The 13356-nt window shown below is 36.0% G+C and overlaps 1 protein-coding gene across 3 annotated transcripts in view; it reads left to right on the top strand.

Moving 5' to 3' along the window:
* PIK3R4 (phosphoinositide-3-kinase regulatory subunit 4) overlaps positions 1 to 13356 on the top strand; it is a 74179-nt gene that overhangs the window by 31804 nt on the left and 29019 nt on the right. For all 3 annotated transcript variants that reach the window (XM_079923343.1, XM_079923342.1, XM_079923344.1), the window contains 4 exons: positions 1207 to 1410; positions 8123 to 8324; positions 10071 to 10258; positions 11036 to 11246. In XM_079923343.1, coding sequence (XP_079779469.1) covers positions 1207 to 1410; positions 8123 to 8324; positions 10071 to 10258; positions 11036 to 11246 — 805 coding nt within the window. The remainder of the gene's footprint in view (positions 1 to 1206; positions 1411 to 8122; positions 8325 to 10070; positions 10259 to 11035; positions 11247 to 13356) is intronic.

Here is a 13356-nt window from a genome sequence, read left to right as displayed (position 1 = left end):
TGTGCCTTCCCTGTGGTTGGAGAAAATGGCCATGGATATCCTCTGCAAACAAGTAGCTTTGACTGCCTTCAATCCTTACTTTTCATAATAGATTAATCCAATTTGTGAAATCATCATTCTCTATTTCATAGAGTTTGTAGATTTTAAAATTTTTATCCCAAGAAAAATTTATATATCCGTGAAAGATGGATAATACTGCTAGAAAATATGTCCCCACTTTTTGAAGTTTATTAAGGCTTCCTTGGAAATCAGGTCTAGAGATTCCTACTACTTTGACTACATATTGTATTTAGAAGTTTGGCTCTTAAACTCATAATGAAAGAAAGAGAAAGTGTTTCTGGGATTGAAAATTGCATGTGTTTGTAATAACTTTTAGTTGTGGCTTACTAAAATAAATCTGATATATAAGTGGTTTGTTAGAAATCACCATTCTCTTTGTTTTCTCAGAAATTATTATTATTATTACTTTTTGCTTTTATCATTGTTTTATATTTTGAAAGGCCAGGCTCAGGAGTTGAGAGACTGATTATATGCTTCATAATTTTTACCTTTCTGCAGTTTGGATTAGACAAAAGATACCTTTTTATGCTGGTTTCTACTGGCCAACTTACCAGGTAGTTAAATATATCTAAAGAAAGTCCTCTTGGTTACTGTTTAGTAATGCTCATCCTTTTTATTGTAAGTGCATTGGCAAGGAGAATATTCTTGGGGATTAAAAAAGGAGGGATTTTATGAACTCTGTGGAGAGAGTAGTGTTTTTTAGAAGTGGTTGAAGCTATTGGGAAAACCTGGTGACTGAAGGGTGGCCCTGTGGCTGTTGAGCATCTTCTCTGGATCAGTACTTTTGGCTACTTGACCTGTGAACTGCAGGTACTTTTTAGATCTAGGAAGTCATCTGACATTTTGGGATCTAGAAAACTTGGGATCTAAACTTTCCTAGTCTGAGTATTTATTAGTAGTATTCAAGTATGATAGACACAGATATCTACTCAGATGCTAACAATGAATGAAGAAATACCGTAGCTCTCTAAAGGTCACTGGTATTCTTTTTTCTTCTAAGCAAAAATTGCAGATATTGATATCTCCCATTTTCTTAGAAAATGAATATCTATGTTAACTTTACACAGGTTATGTATTTATTGAATTTGAAAACAGATGTACTCTATGTTGTATCTTTGGCTGATTCTTTTTATTTTTCTAATATAGATTGAAAGAAAACTTGTTCTACTCAGTGTTTTAAAAGAGCCAGTAAGTCGTTCTATATTTGATTATGCTTTGAGGTCTAAAGATATTACTAGCTTGTTCAGACATCTTCACATGCGTCAGAAGAAACGAAATGGGTCTCTTCCTGACTGCCCTCCACCTGAGGACCCTGCCATAGCACAGCTTCTGAAGAAATTGCTCTCACAGGTTGTATCACCTTTCTGAAATCTTAACATTTAAATGCACAATTTATAAAAACATTGAGGTATACATGTCACTCTTAAAAATATTTAAAAATATTTTGATTAAGTTGTATCATAACAAATGAGTAAATAAATCTGGCAAATATGCATTTGCTTTGGTATCTAAGACATATTATAATGATGATAAGGCATTGGATTGAGCTAAATAAAGGAATCATGAGAGACCTAGTAAGTTTTTTTGTGATAACTGACTATGTAAATGAGGGAAAGAGTAGGTATAACCTTAGATTTAAGTAATATTCTTGATTGCATTTCATATTTCATCAAAAATATAATGAAATTCAGTTAAAAGGAACATTACAAAACACAGATGCAATGCAGAAAAATCCTGGTTTATTTCAATTCGAATTTAGAGAGTCTTCACTATGTACAAACAGCTAAAATAACGGGTTTGTAATGCGTCTTAGATTGAATAAACCAGCAGTTTACTGCTGTATCTTAAAAGTCTGTGAATTTGGATCCTTTTAACAAATCTCGTTAGAATTAGGAAGTAATCTTTTTATTATGCTTGGCATTAGTAAGTCCTCTTTAGAAATATTAAATCTAGATTCAGCATCCTGTTTTAGGAGGGATGTGTGGATCCTGGAGAAGACAAGGTAGGAGTGAAACTGGTTAGAAATAAAGGCTATGGTTTCTGAATAAATGTTCTTTGAGACTTAAAGTGAATACTGAGGGACACCTGACTGTCCTTAAGTCTGCAGGACGTCTTGGTTAAGAGAATGAGTATCAGTCATTGTCTTGTCTAAGAGAAAAGAAGATGAGAAAATACTTCCATCGCAGAGAGAGAATTGGTCAGCTTTGGGCTGTAAATCCTTTCATGTATTGTACTTGTCACTGAATGTACAGTGCTGTTTGATGCCCAGACATTGGTTTGGGTGATTGAATGTTGGAATAGGCTTCTGTGGGAGGCTGGTCAATAACCGTCTTGGTTCTTTTAGGTCTAAGTTTATCTGGAAACTAGAGCTGCCTCTGAATGTCCCTTCTAGGCCAGTGGTTCTATTTCCTATATTTCAGAGGACTTCCCTTTGATGTGACTTGAATTGCCAGAGAGCTTTTTCTTTGAGTTTTCTTTTGACATTGGCTTGTACATTAGATGTATTTTCCAGTTTATGGAAAATTGGGTATTGAATCACATTTTTCAGTTGTTTCTCCTGAGTAAGTAATCCTTAACAAGATTTCAGCATGCAGTAAAAACCACCCCAATTTAGATGTTTCTTTGAGCTTGGGTGGTGCGATTCTTTGCATTATTCTCTCTCCTGCAAATCCTATATATTAAGTTGAAAGCTTCTATACTGAAGTTTTCTCTTCTTTGTAAGTCATTAGTTACTTCACGGAGCCACTGCAGTTCCTAATACTTGCTTTTCACCTTGCTGCAGGTGTCAGTTTTCCATTGCCATGGGTAAAAGGAGGGAGAGGGACGGGACAATTTCTATAGCCTTTCTACTTCCTGCTTCCTACTGCTCTTCTCTCAAACCCTCCCACCATTGCTGCTGCCTTGGTGCCAGCCCCCATCACTGGTGCCATGATGAAATCACTAAACCCACTGACTTGTATTCCTCTACGTGTCAGTGCTTGATGTATTCATTCATCTCTCATTTGTATGAGTGGAAAAGGGGAATATGGAATTTCCTGTTTTATGTTGTTTCTGTGAATAATAATCTTAGGAGACTCCTCAGGGGCAGGAATACTCTTTATTAAGGTGTAGTTGCTGCTGGTGGAAGGAACAGCAGGCCAGAGTATCTGAGGTCCTCAGAAGTAACAGCACAACACTGGCTTCCGTTGTTTGAGGACATACAATGAGTCTATACCTTCTATATTGTGTGACTGTCCTTGAAATAAGCTTGAACAATAGTTAGCACCATTTTATTAGATAAGAACACTGAGGCTCAGCAACCCTAGTTAATTAACTTCCTGTGTGCACACAGTTCAGTAAGTTTCAAAGCTAACATTGGAACCTGAACCTGTCTTTACTCCACATGTCCCCCACTGTGCCATCTTGCCTCTCAGAATAAACAGAGGACAGGGAGCTAAAGCTGAAAGGCTTGCTTGAGTTTTATGTGGACTTAGGAAGAAGTCCTTGGGCGGCTCACCTCTTCCAGCCCTTTGCGAGCCCTTTCTCTGCCTTTCCTTCTTTTTGGTCCCTTGCACTACCGAGTTTCTTGGGATTACTAGAAGAGGCTTGGAGCCAGGGGGCGCTTTGGAAGTAGGAATTGAATCCTTTCCCTAAAGTCAGGGATACAGAGGGAAGAGACATGTTTTTAGCCTCCGCAAGTGGGAATTCTGAAACCTCCTGCAGAATTTTTTTTTACTTGGGGTTCTGCAGTGCTCTTTAGTGTAGGACCACTTGAGGACACTTGAGATACAGTGTGAGTAAAATAGGCCTTTCCAGAGCAGCCTAGCATTGTTTCTGTGGTATGTTCAGAGCACCAGATAATAGACTTAAAGAACACTTTTGGAACATGTGGGAGTTGGAATCTGCCTATACTCCAGATTTTCAATAGGTCTTACCATCTGGAGATGACAAATGGCAGGGCTGTTTTAGATTGATCTCATCTATGAGAGCTCCCTGGTTTTTTTTTCTTATTTATTAAATCAGACACTAATACAGAGTACAAAATGATTTCACTCCTTACTTTAAAAAATGACAAATACTTGACATTTTGAACTTTTAAATATTTTTAATTAAAATTTTTTTTGACTGGGTAGTATAGACACAAGGTGTAAAATTGAAAAGGTATATAAGAATATATATAATAAAATGTAAGTATAATAAAATGTATAATAAAATGTAAGTTTTCCTCTAACCTCTGACTCCTGGCCATCCATTTTGCATTCTCTGTTGATTGTGACTTTTATGCTTTTGGGTGCTGAATCCCTTTATACAGTTGGCCCTCTATATCCATGTGTTCCACATCCATGAATTCAACCAACTGTGGATCGAAAATATTAAAAAAAAAAAAACAACTCCAGAAAGTTCCAAAAAGCAAAACTTGAATTTGCCTCATGCTGGTAACTATTTACATAGTTGTATTTACAACTGTTTACATAGCATTTACATTGTTTTAGGTATTATAAGTTATCTAGAGATGATTTAAAGTATATAGGAGGATGTGTATAGGTTCCATGCAAATACTACGCTGCCATTTTATATAAGGGACTTGAGCATCTGTGTATTTTGTTATCCACAGGGGTCCTGTGGATGGCTGTATAGTGTTAGATTTGTTCTACAGTTAAAGTTACCTGGAATTGGTTTGATCCTGTTAAGCCTTGTTATTGAGCTTTGTTAGGGCAGATCCAGAGCAACCTTGGGTCAGTGGCCAATTTAGCTTGACTCCTAAGGACTTGTGAGGACATGATGCTCTGTCTGGTGAGGTCTCTCATCTCTAGCTGGTAGGAACATGAGTGATCTCCAGCCCTGTGTGAGCTCTGGGATTGTTTGGCTTACTGCTTTCTGGTTGCCTTTCTCTGGTCCCAGGTGATCCTGTTCACACACATGTAGTTCAGCACTCAGTGGAAGGCTGGAGGAGCCCTGACCATAGCTCTTGCTCTGTGCCACGTCCCCCTTCTCCAGGTCTCTGCCCCACACATTTAGTCTTTTGGCTTCCTGGAACTCTGATTTGTCTCTTGAACGTGGCTTTATTGAATCCTATTTGAGATCCATGGCCTGGAAACTCTTCACAGAGTAAGCTGGGACAGTCATAGGACTCACCTTTATCTTAGGGAATCACAGCCATGTGCTTCCTGTTTTCTAGTGTCTGAAAGTGTTTCATATTTTTTTCTCTGGTTTTAAAGTTGTTTAAAATGGGAGGGTAAATCTTGTCCCTGTTATACATCATGTCCGGAAGCAGAAGTCTGAGGGCATGTTAATGGACTCACATTAGCATTGCACTTTGCTGGGCTTGACCTCTGGTTAGAGCAGAATCTCCCAGCTTGTTTTGCTTTTTTAAGATTGTCTTGGCTGTCCTTTGTCCTTTGCATTTCCATATACATTTTCCAAATGATGTGTCCAAATATTTCATCTTGTCACTTCAATAAAAAAAATTGTTGGTATGTTGATTGAGATTGCGTTGGAACCTATAGGAGAGAATCAGATCTTGACAGTGAGTCTTCCAGTCCATGAACATGGTACGTGTCTTCATTTAATTAGATCTTTAATATATCACAATAATGTTTTATGGTTTACTTTGTAGAGCTTTATGCATCTTTAATTATAAATATTTTGAGTATTTGACTTTTAATGCTGTTATAATTGGTATATTAAAAAATTGTTTTTGCAGCTGGTATATAGAAAAAAATTTGTTCACTGATCTTGTATCCAGCAACCTTGTCTGACTTAGCAATTCTAATAACTTGCTTATAAGTGCTTCTTTTGAGTTTGTACATTCACAGTCCTACCATGTGTGAATAGTAGTAACAATATTACTCATTTTTCCCCTATGTGAATCCTTTTGTTTTCCTTGCCTTATTTAAATGAGGAGGATCTTCAGTGTAGTGTAAATGGAATTTGTGATAGTGGGCATTCTTGTCTTGTTTCTCATCTCAGTGGGAAAATTCTCAACATTATACTATTTAGTGTGATGTTTGTTAATAGTTTTTTTGGTACAATCTTTTTATTAGATTAAGGAAATTCTCTTCTATTTCTGGCTTGCTAAGAGGATTATTGTGGAAGAATGTTAAATTTTATCAAATGTCTTTTCTTTATTGAGATCATTGCATGTTTTTTTTTTATATTGTTAATGTAGTTAACTATACTGATTTTCCTATGTCATATCAACCTTTTATACCTAGATTTTTGGACTAATCACAACTTAAGCATATTATATTTATATTTATATACACTTTTATTGTAAAATACATAAAAATAATAAACTCAATTTAAATAATATAAAGTAATATAAATATTACGCAAAATGTTTTTTTGCAGTCGATTTCGTTTGCTGATACTTATTTTTTTTTAATTTTTTTAATTTAGACTCATGAATGACTTGTCCTTCAGTTTTCCTTTCTTGTAATTGTACTTGTCAGGGTTTTTTCTTTTTTTGATGGTGCACTTCTAACATTTTTTATTGAGATATAATTCACACACAATAAAATTCACTCTTTGAAAGTGTACAATTCACTGGTTTTTAGTGTATTCACAAAGTTGTGAAACCATCACCACTGTCTAATTCCAGAGCATTTTCATCAGCCTAAAAAGAAACCCCATTCCGGTTAGTTGTCATTTCTGCGTTTGCTTCTCCCCCTGGCAACCAGTAAATCTACTTTGTGTTTCTATGAATTTGCCTGTTTTGGATATTTCATGTAAGTGGGATTGTATGATATGTGACTTTTGTGTCTGGCTGCTTTTGCTCTGCAAAATATGTTCAGAGCTCCTCCATGGTTGCGGTATCTCTCCACTTCAGCCTTCATTATGGCCTTATGATGGCCTTCCCTTGTGTAGACTAAAGCAGAGCCTCCTTGTGAGCTGAAACATAGATTAAAAAAAAAGAGTAGAACTCTTACCACAGCTGTAAGATTGTCTGGGCAAATTTTAGGAGAAGTGTAAGTAAATGAATTTCAGGTTAATATTGGAAAATACTCAGTCAAGGATCCCTTATAATTATTGTATCACTACTTTAATGTTATTTTAAGAAACAAGGAATTTCTTAGCTTTCTGACTTTCTAGAGTTTATGTCCTCTTGTGCCAGCAGATTGTGACTATTATCTTAAACTGCAGTTTTAGAGGGATTTTATATCGAGGCCTTAGGGAATTGTCATTTTATTTTTTTTCGTTTGCATAATAAAAACATTCTAGAGGAGTCTGTGGATGGTTGGAAAGTTAAGAAAATGCAGAACTGTCCATGTACCAGAATATTTAAGTTGCACATTGAATTTGTTATTTAAATTAGTATTCTTTAGCTGTCAGACAATTTGAAGTGTCTTGGGTGGATTAACTTATTAAAATTTGATAATAACCGTATGAGATGGGTGCTAGTAATTATCCTCATTTTATAGATAAATAGAGGTCCAGAGAAAGTGGGTAGCTTGCCCAGGGTCATACAGATTGTAAGTAATGGGGCTGGAATTTGAACCGAGGTAACCTGACTCCAGTCATTCTGTTACCCTGGAATGCTGGTGGGTGTGTTTCTTACATTTGCCTGTCAGTCCCTGAGGTGTGCAGAATGCTTTATATATCAGAGTGCCTTCACAACAGTGTCACACTGCGTATCCTCAACACATCTGGGGACCAAGTTGAAGTACATACACTTTCTTTTGCTTCATATTATATTTCCAGAATTTTTGTTTAGATACTAAATGTTTGTTTATTCAAAGTTATATATTAAAGATCTGCTAGTTACCAGGCACTGTATTAAGTTCTTTGGAGATTTCAAAGATGAATTATATTTGAATGTCGCCTTTTAGAAAGAATGTTAAGATATAAATCATGATACAAGGTAGAAGATGCCACAATAGAGGGAGAGTGTCTGGGAGATCAGAGTTATGAGATGTTGTTCTTTATTGATAAATTTCTGTTTCTCTTGCCTTTGCTTGCTTCATTTTACATTGACCTGAAAGTTTAAACTGAGTGGTTTGACCCTTCAGCTGTCAGTCATTTTGAGGCCTGATATTACTTGCAAAAAAAAACCCCTAGGACATATGGTTTCATTTGGTTTTAGGGAATGACGGAGGAAGAGGAAGACAAACTCTTGGCACTGAAAGACTTCATGATGAAATCTAACAAAGCAAAGGCCAATATAGTGGACCAGAGCCATCTCCATGATAGTAGTCAGAAAGGTGTAATTGACCTGGCAGCCTTAGGCATAACTGGGAGACAAGTTGATCTTGTTAAAACCAAACAGGAACCAGATGACAAGCGAGGTTAGTACATTTATGTGTGTGTATGTTTAGCTTGTTATTATTAGTTATTTCATAAGGCTAGTTTTAGCTGATTAGTAGTAAAACTAAAAAGTCACATTTCCCAGATATAGAACTTTCAAATATAGTGAGTGAGTGACTCCATTACATAGTAGGAAGATTTGGGGGAGGAAAAGTGGAGAAGTGGACTAACAGTTAAGAAATTAAATAACCTTCCAAATTCACAGGTCTGTATGTGTCAGAGTCAGAATTCAAACCAAAGCCTGACTCCAAAGCCCTCCTCTTGCTTCTGTGGAAGTATATGATTGAAGGTGAAATTCTGTTTTTTAGTCCTTTAAACACCAACCCAAGGCCAATAGTCTATATGAAATGAGGTAAAGTTTCCTAGCTTGTCGCTAGTAGGTAACGCCCAGTGAATTGAAAAGAATAGTCTTGCAAAGGAGAGACTAGAGACACCTTCACCATTTGAAGTCTTGAGATTTAAAACTGTCGGCTTTTGTGACAGTGACATTGACTCTGTGTGAGGGTTTTAAGATCTCACGCATTCTTCCTTTAACCCTTTTTGGAGATACACTCACTTCCAAGCACATGGATCCCTCTATTTTAAGATCCCTCTATTCCAGTATCAGATTTTGAGGGCAGCTGACGAATTACATTTAAAAAAACTTCTAACTGCTGAACTTGGAATAAAGTATTTGCAACTTAATTATTAATGGTTTGCAGCCATAAAATGTAAAGTATTCATACAGGTTAATAAGAAAAACTGCAAGCATCCGAAAGAAAAATAGGGAAGGATTTGAACATACAAGTGATAGAAGAATAGAAATACACATGTTTGAAAGGTCAACAATTAAATGAATGCAAATAGAAATGAGATGCCATTCTCTGCCTATGTGATTAGCAAAGACTGATGATGCCTGTGTTAGCAACGGGGCAGGGAAATGGGCATTTTCACTCACTGTTGGTGAGATTATAAATTGAACATATTCTTTTTTTTTTTACTATTTGACTCACCATTGGAAATTTCTCATAGAAACGCTGACAGACATGTGAAGAAATATGTATAAGAATGTTCTCAGTGAAAAAGGAAATAATTGAAATGTCCATTAATAGGAGAATGGTTAAATGTTCAGCTGTATTAATTAATTAGGAGAAAAAGCAAGTTGTGAAACAGTATGTATTATTTAATTTTTGCAAAATAATATAGTAATATATCATTCAACTTTATAGTTTATGAGGTTTACAAAGTTATGGGAGCAATTCATGCTACATATTGGAATGCCAAAACTTTGTTACTTAGTGTACTTTTTATAATCAGAGTTTTTGAAAAAAGCGTTTCTCATCTATCTGTAGTCAGGAGGTGACCGTATTGCAGTTGACTTTTTATTCTTTTTTTCCCCCCATGTAACTGATACTGGATATAGAGAGGTCATATTTAGCAGTGTGGTCAGTGACATTTGAAAAAGTTGTTTTTGTTGTTGGTTCTTCAGATAAAGTGGTTAGTTGAAATTGAGCTAGCCTTGGGAAACTAGGAAGCAATTAGGTCTAATTATTAACGCTGTTGAAAGAGTGCATCTGTCCATCTGCCCCAGAGATGAAATGAGAGCTAACAAGTTTATATGTAAATATAAATAAATTGGCCATCATAAAGAACAAATAGCACATGAAGTCCATTGCTGTCCCCCTCCCCCCACAAAGAAAAATAAAAGCACATATTTGTTGTAGATTATTCTGAATCTTTTTTCATAGCTAGAAAACATGTAAAACAAGACTCAAATGTAAATGAAGAGTGGAAAAGCATGTTTGGGTCACTGGAACCACCAAGCATCCCACAGGCCCTACCTAAAGGGAGTGACCAGGAGGTGATTCAGGCTGGGAAGCCGCCTCGTTCCGAGTCCTCTGCTGGCATTTGTGCCCCTTTGTCGACTTCTCCACAGGTATCATCATCCAGGCAGTAGAGCACCTTTTGTCTTTGGATCCCGTTCTACTGTTTTGGATGTTTAAAGGCTGTGTACTGTACTGGAAAAATCAATACAGTGACTTGTCCTTTAGGGAGGATCTGTTTCTTTCTAAGAGAGGTTTATCTTTAACTTTATAGCTAAGGGGAGGTCTAGTATTGAAAGCACCAAAAAGGTCTCGTTTTAGAGTACTCACCAATAAAGTGGTCTGAAACTGTGGGTTGAAGATGTCATTATAAACTGTTATTCTAATTAGGCTGCAGTGAACCTTTAAAATCTTCTTATTCTTCTTCTAATATAATATAATTATATCTGTAAAATAGCAAAAATACTTCTGGGAAGAAAAGGCCCAAGTTTGCTCTGTGTGAGAAATGTCATCATGATTTTGATATATTTGAAGTAAGTTTGTAATTTGAGGTAACTCTTCCCTAGCCAATTATATTTTAATTGAAAAATATGAATTGAACCAACTGATAAATTAAAATTCTCTTCAGTTAAATTAATGAGGATTTTTGTTTAACATTATTGCTACACTGATAATTTTTTTAAAATATAGAGTCCTGGAACTTGTGGTTAAACTGCATTTAAACTAGACTTTCATTGAAAAAAATGTCCTTGTATTTAAATGGATTTAAAAATTGGTACATTAATAAGGACAGAAGGCTGGTGTAATGAATAGAGAGAACATGGGTGCATTTTTATCATCAAATACACTTTGCTTGTGACACAAATATGTATATTCTTTTTGTTTTGCAGGTTCCAGAAGTGACAAACGTCCAAAATAGAAAACCAACAATACAGGTTTTAAGTAGTACAATTTTACCGTCCACCTACCAGATTCGGATCACAACGTGTAAAACTGAGCTTCAGCAACTCATACAACAGAAACGGGAGCAGTGTAATGCCGAGAGGATAGCTAAGCAGATGATGGAAAATGCTGAGTGGGAGAGTAAACCGCCACCACCTGGTAAATGTGCCATTGATAGGTAGTTGTATTCCAGCCCAGGTGCCAGAGCCTGGAATCTGATGGAAGAAACTGATAATCAGTTACAAGGCAAAGGAAGTGGGAACAAAACTGTCACTTTGAAAGCCCACACGAGAACCAATAAGTGAGAAATCCCAAGTCATTATTTGTGAAATTTGGATCTTCTTAGCTGTGGCAGTGCCTTTTAGGCCAGTAACCTACTGTTTTGTCCTGTCTGTGGTCCATGTTCCCCATTTAGAGTACTAGGTTTTACCTACCTGCTTAGTGTCATGCCACTTTCTCATTGAATGTCAGGCTTCTTAGAGTAAATTCTGGCTTTTTATTTCTGAAGGGTTTAATATTAATTTTATTTAAACAAAAAGGTAAAAACATTTAGAAAATAATGGGTGCTTTAGAAAGAAAACAAAATCACCTATAACCATCACTCAGCAATCATCAACATTAAGATTTTGGGGAAAGCACTTCTGTATTCTGAGAAGATTTAGAAGAAACTTAGAGATATTTCAGATGAAAATTGTATCTCACTGTGTTAACAGACATGCCTAGTGTTATATGGTGGAGCTAGTCTTTGATATTGGATTGGCAGATTTTTAAAAACATTTTTAATGAGTTTCTGTATAGATTTTAATAATAAAAATGTAGCTTGAAAACTGAGAAGAAATGTATAGTGTGCTTATGTGTAGAGACTGAAAAGTCATGTGAATCCCCACGGGCTTCCATTGTGAACTCGGGGAAAATTCTGGTGGAGAGCAATGGTTTAAAGATTTTAGAAATATTATTAAGTGGTAAGTGGCATCTTTAGTCACATAAATTTTTTTTATGAAAATAAATATCCTGGAATGTTTAAGTTGTTTCTGTAATATAGTTCAATATGATTTACCAGCCCTGCTTTAAAAACAAAAAAAGTTGACCACACACTATTTTATGATAGAATCTGTCTTTATAAGTGGCATTTTAAAATGGAGCTATACATTTTATTCAGTAATCCCAGAAAAGGTGTCAGATTTTGTGGTTCAGGAAATGTGCAGTGACTGTTGGGCTTCTGATTTTTTCTTTCCACACTTGAGTGGTTGTGTGAAATTGATTTTCTCTAGGGGGAAATGTTCAACCTAGCCTGCTAGATTATCTAGACTTCATGGCAAAGTGTTTTTGATTATTCTCAAATTCAGCATATCCTCCTTAGAAATCGCATTCAGCTGTTCTTTCCACACATTTGAGCTAGAGATCCAAGGGGAAACATTTTTCTATCGTTGAGTATGCCAGGTTGGGCAGTGGTCTTGGTTTCATTTTTGTTTCTTAGTAAAAGAAATAAGTTGATTTTAAAATGACTTTATTATCACTTAATTAGGCACAGTGCTGCTCCCAATACAGTATAATCTTCAGCATAGCTTTCTGTTTTGTTTTATTTTAAAATTGATTAATATTAAATATTATTAAATGTTATGCCTAATATAAAAGTTTATTTATCAAACATTGAAGATTGTTATATGCAAAGACCTATGCTAGGTATTGTGAATGATTCAGAATGAATAAGACATAGTCAGTTCTCTGGCCTCAGGGAATTTATAATTTATTAGAGGAAATTAATTATACACAAAAAGAATATACATAAACAGAAATGTATAGATGTCATAAAGAAAGTACTAGAAAATCCTTGGGCATTCTGAGGCTATAATTTATAGTACTGTTTATACCAACCTGTTGATATCACAGAATAAATGATTGCAGGTAGGGAAGAAATAAATCAACATTTGGGTGTTTACTGTGGCCCTGGGACAGTGTTAGACTCTTTATATCTCATTTACCAATACAGTCATCCTTTGGGTTAAGTAATTTCCCCCTCATTTTACGTTTGAGTAAATTGAAGCTCACAGAGTTTAAATAAGTACCCCAAGGTCACACATGAGGGTGTGGTGGGTGTTCGAGGCTTTCAGGACTGGGCTGCCTCCCTAGTGCCTGATTTCTCTAGGTCAGGGTAGTCATTACCTCTTGCTATTAAACAAGTAGTCAGGGTTTTTCTGGGTAGCAGGTGACTATTGTGCCTTCTCAGACACTGGAGAAGGGCCCAGTGCAGTCTTTCTAAGGCTATGTG

This window comes from Stenella coeruleoalba, assembly GCF_951394435.1.
Source record: "Stenella coeruleoalba genome assembly, chromosome: 5".
NCBI classification, from domain to species: domain Eukaryota; kingdom Metazoa; phylum Chordata; class Mammalia; order Artiodactyla; family Delphinidae; genus Stenella; species Stenella coeruleoalba.
The sequence above is the reverse complement of the archived record's forward strand: the minus strand, read 5'-3'. Positions and strand labels throughout refer to the sequence as shown.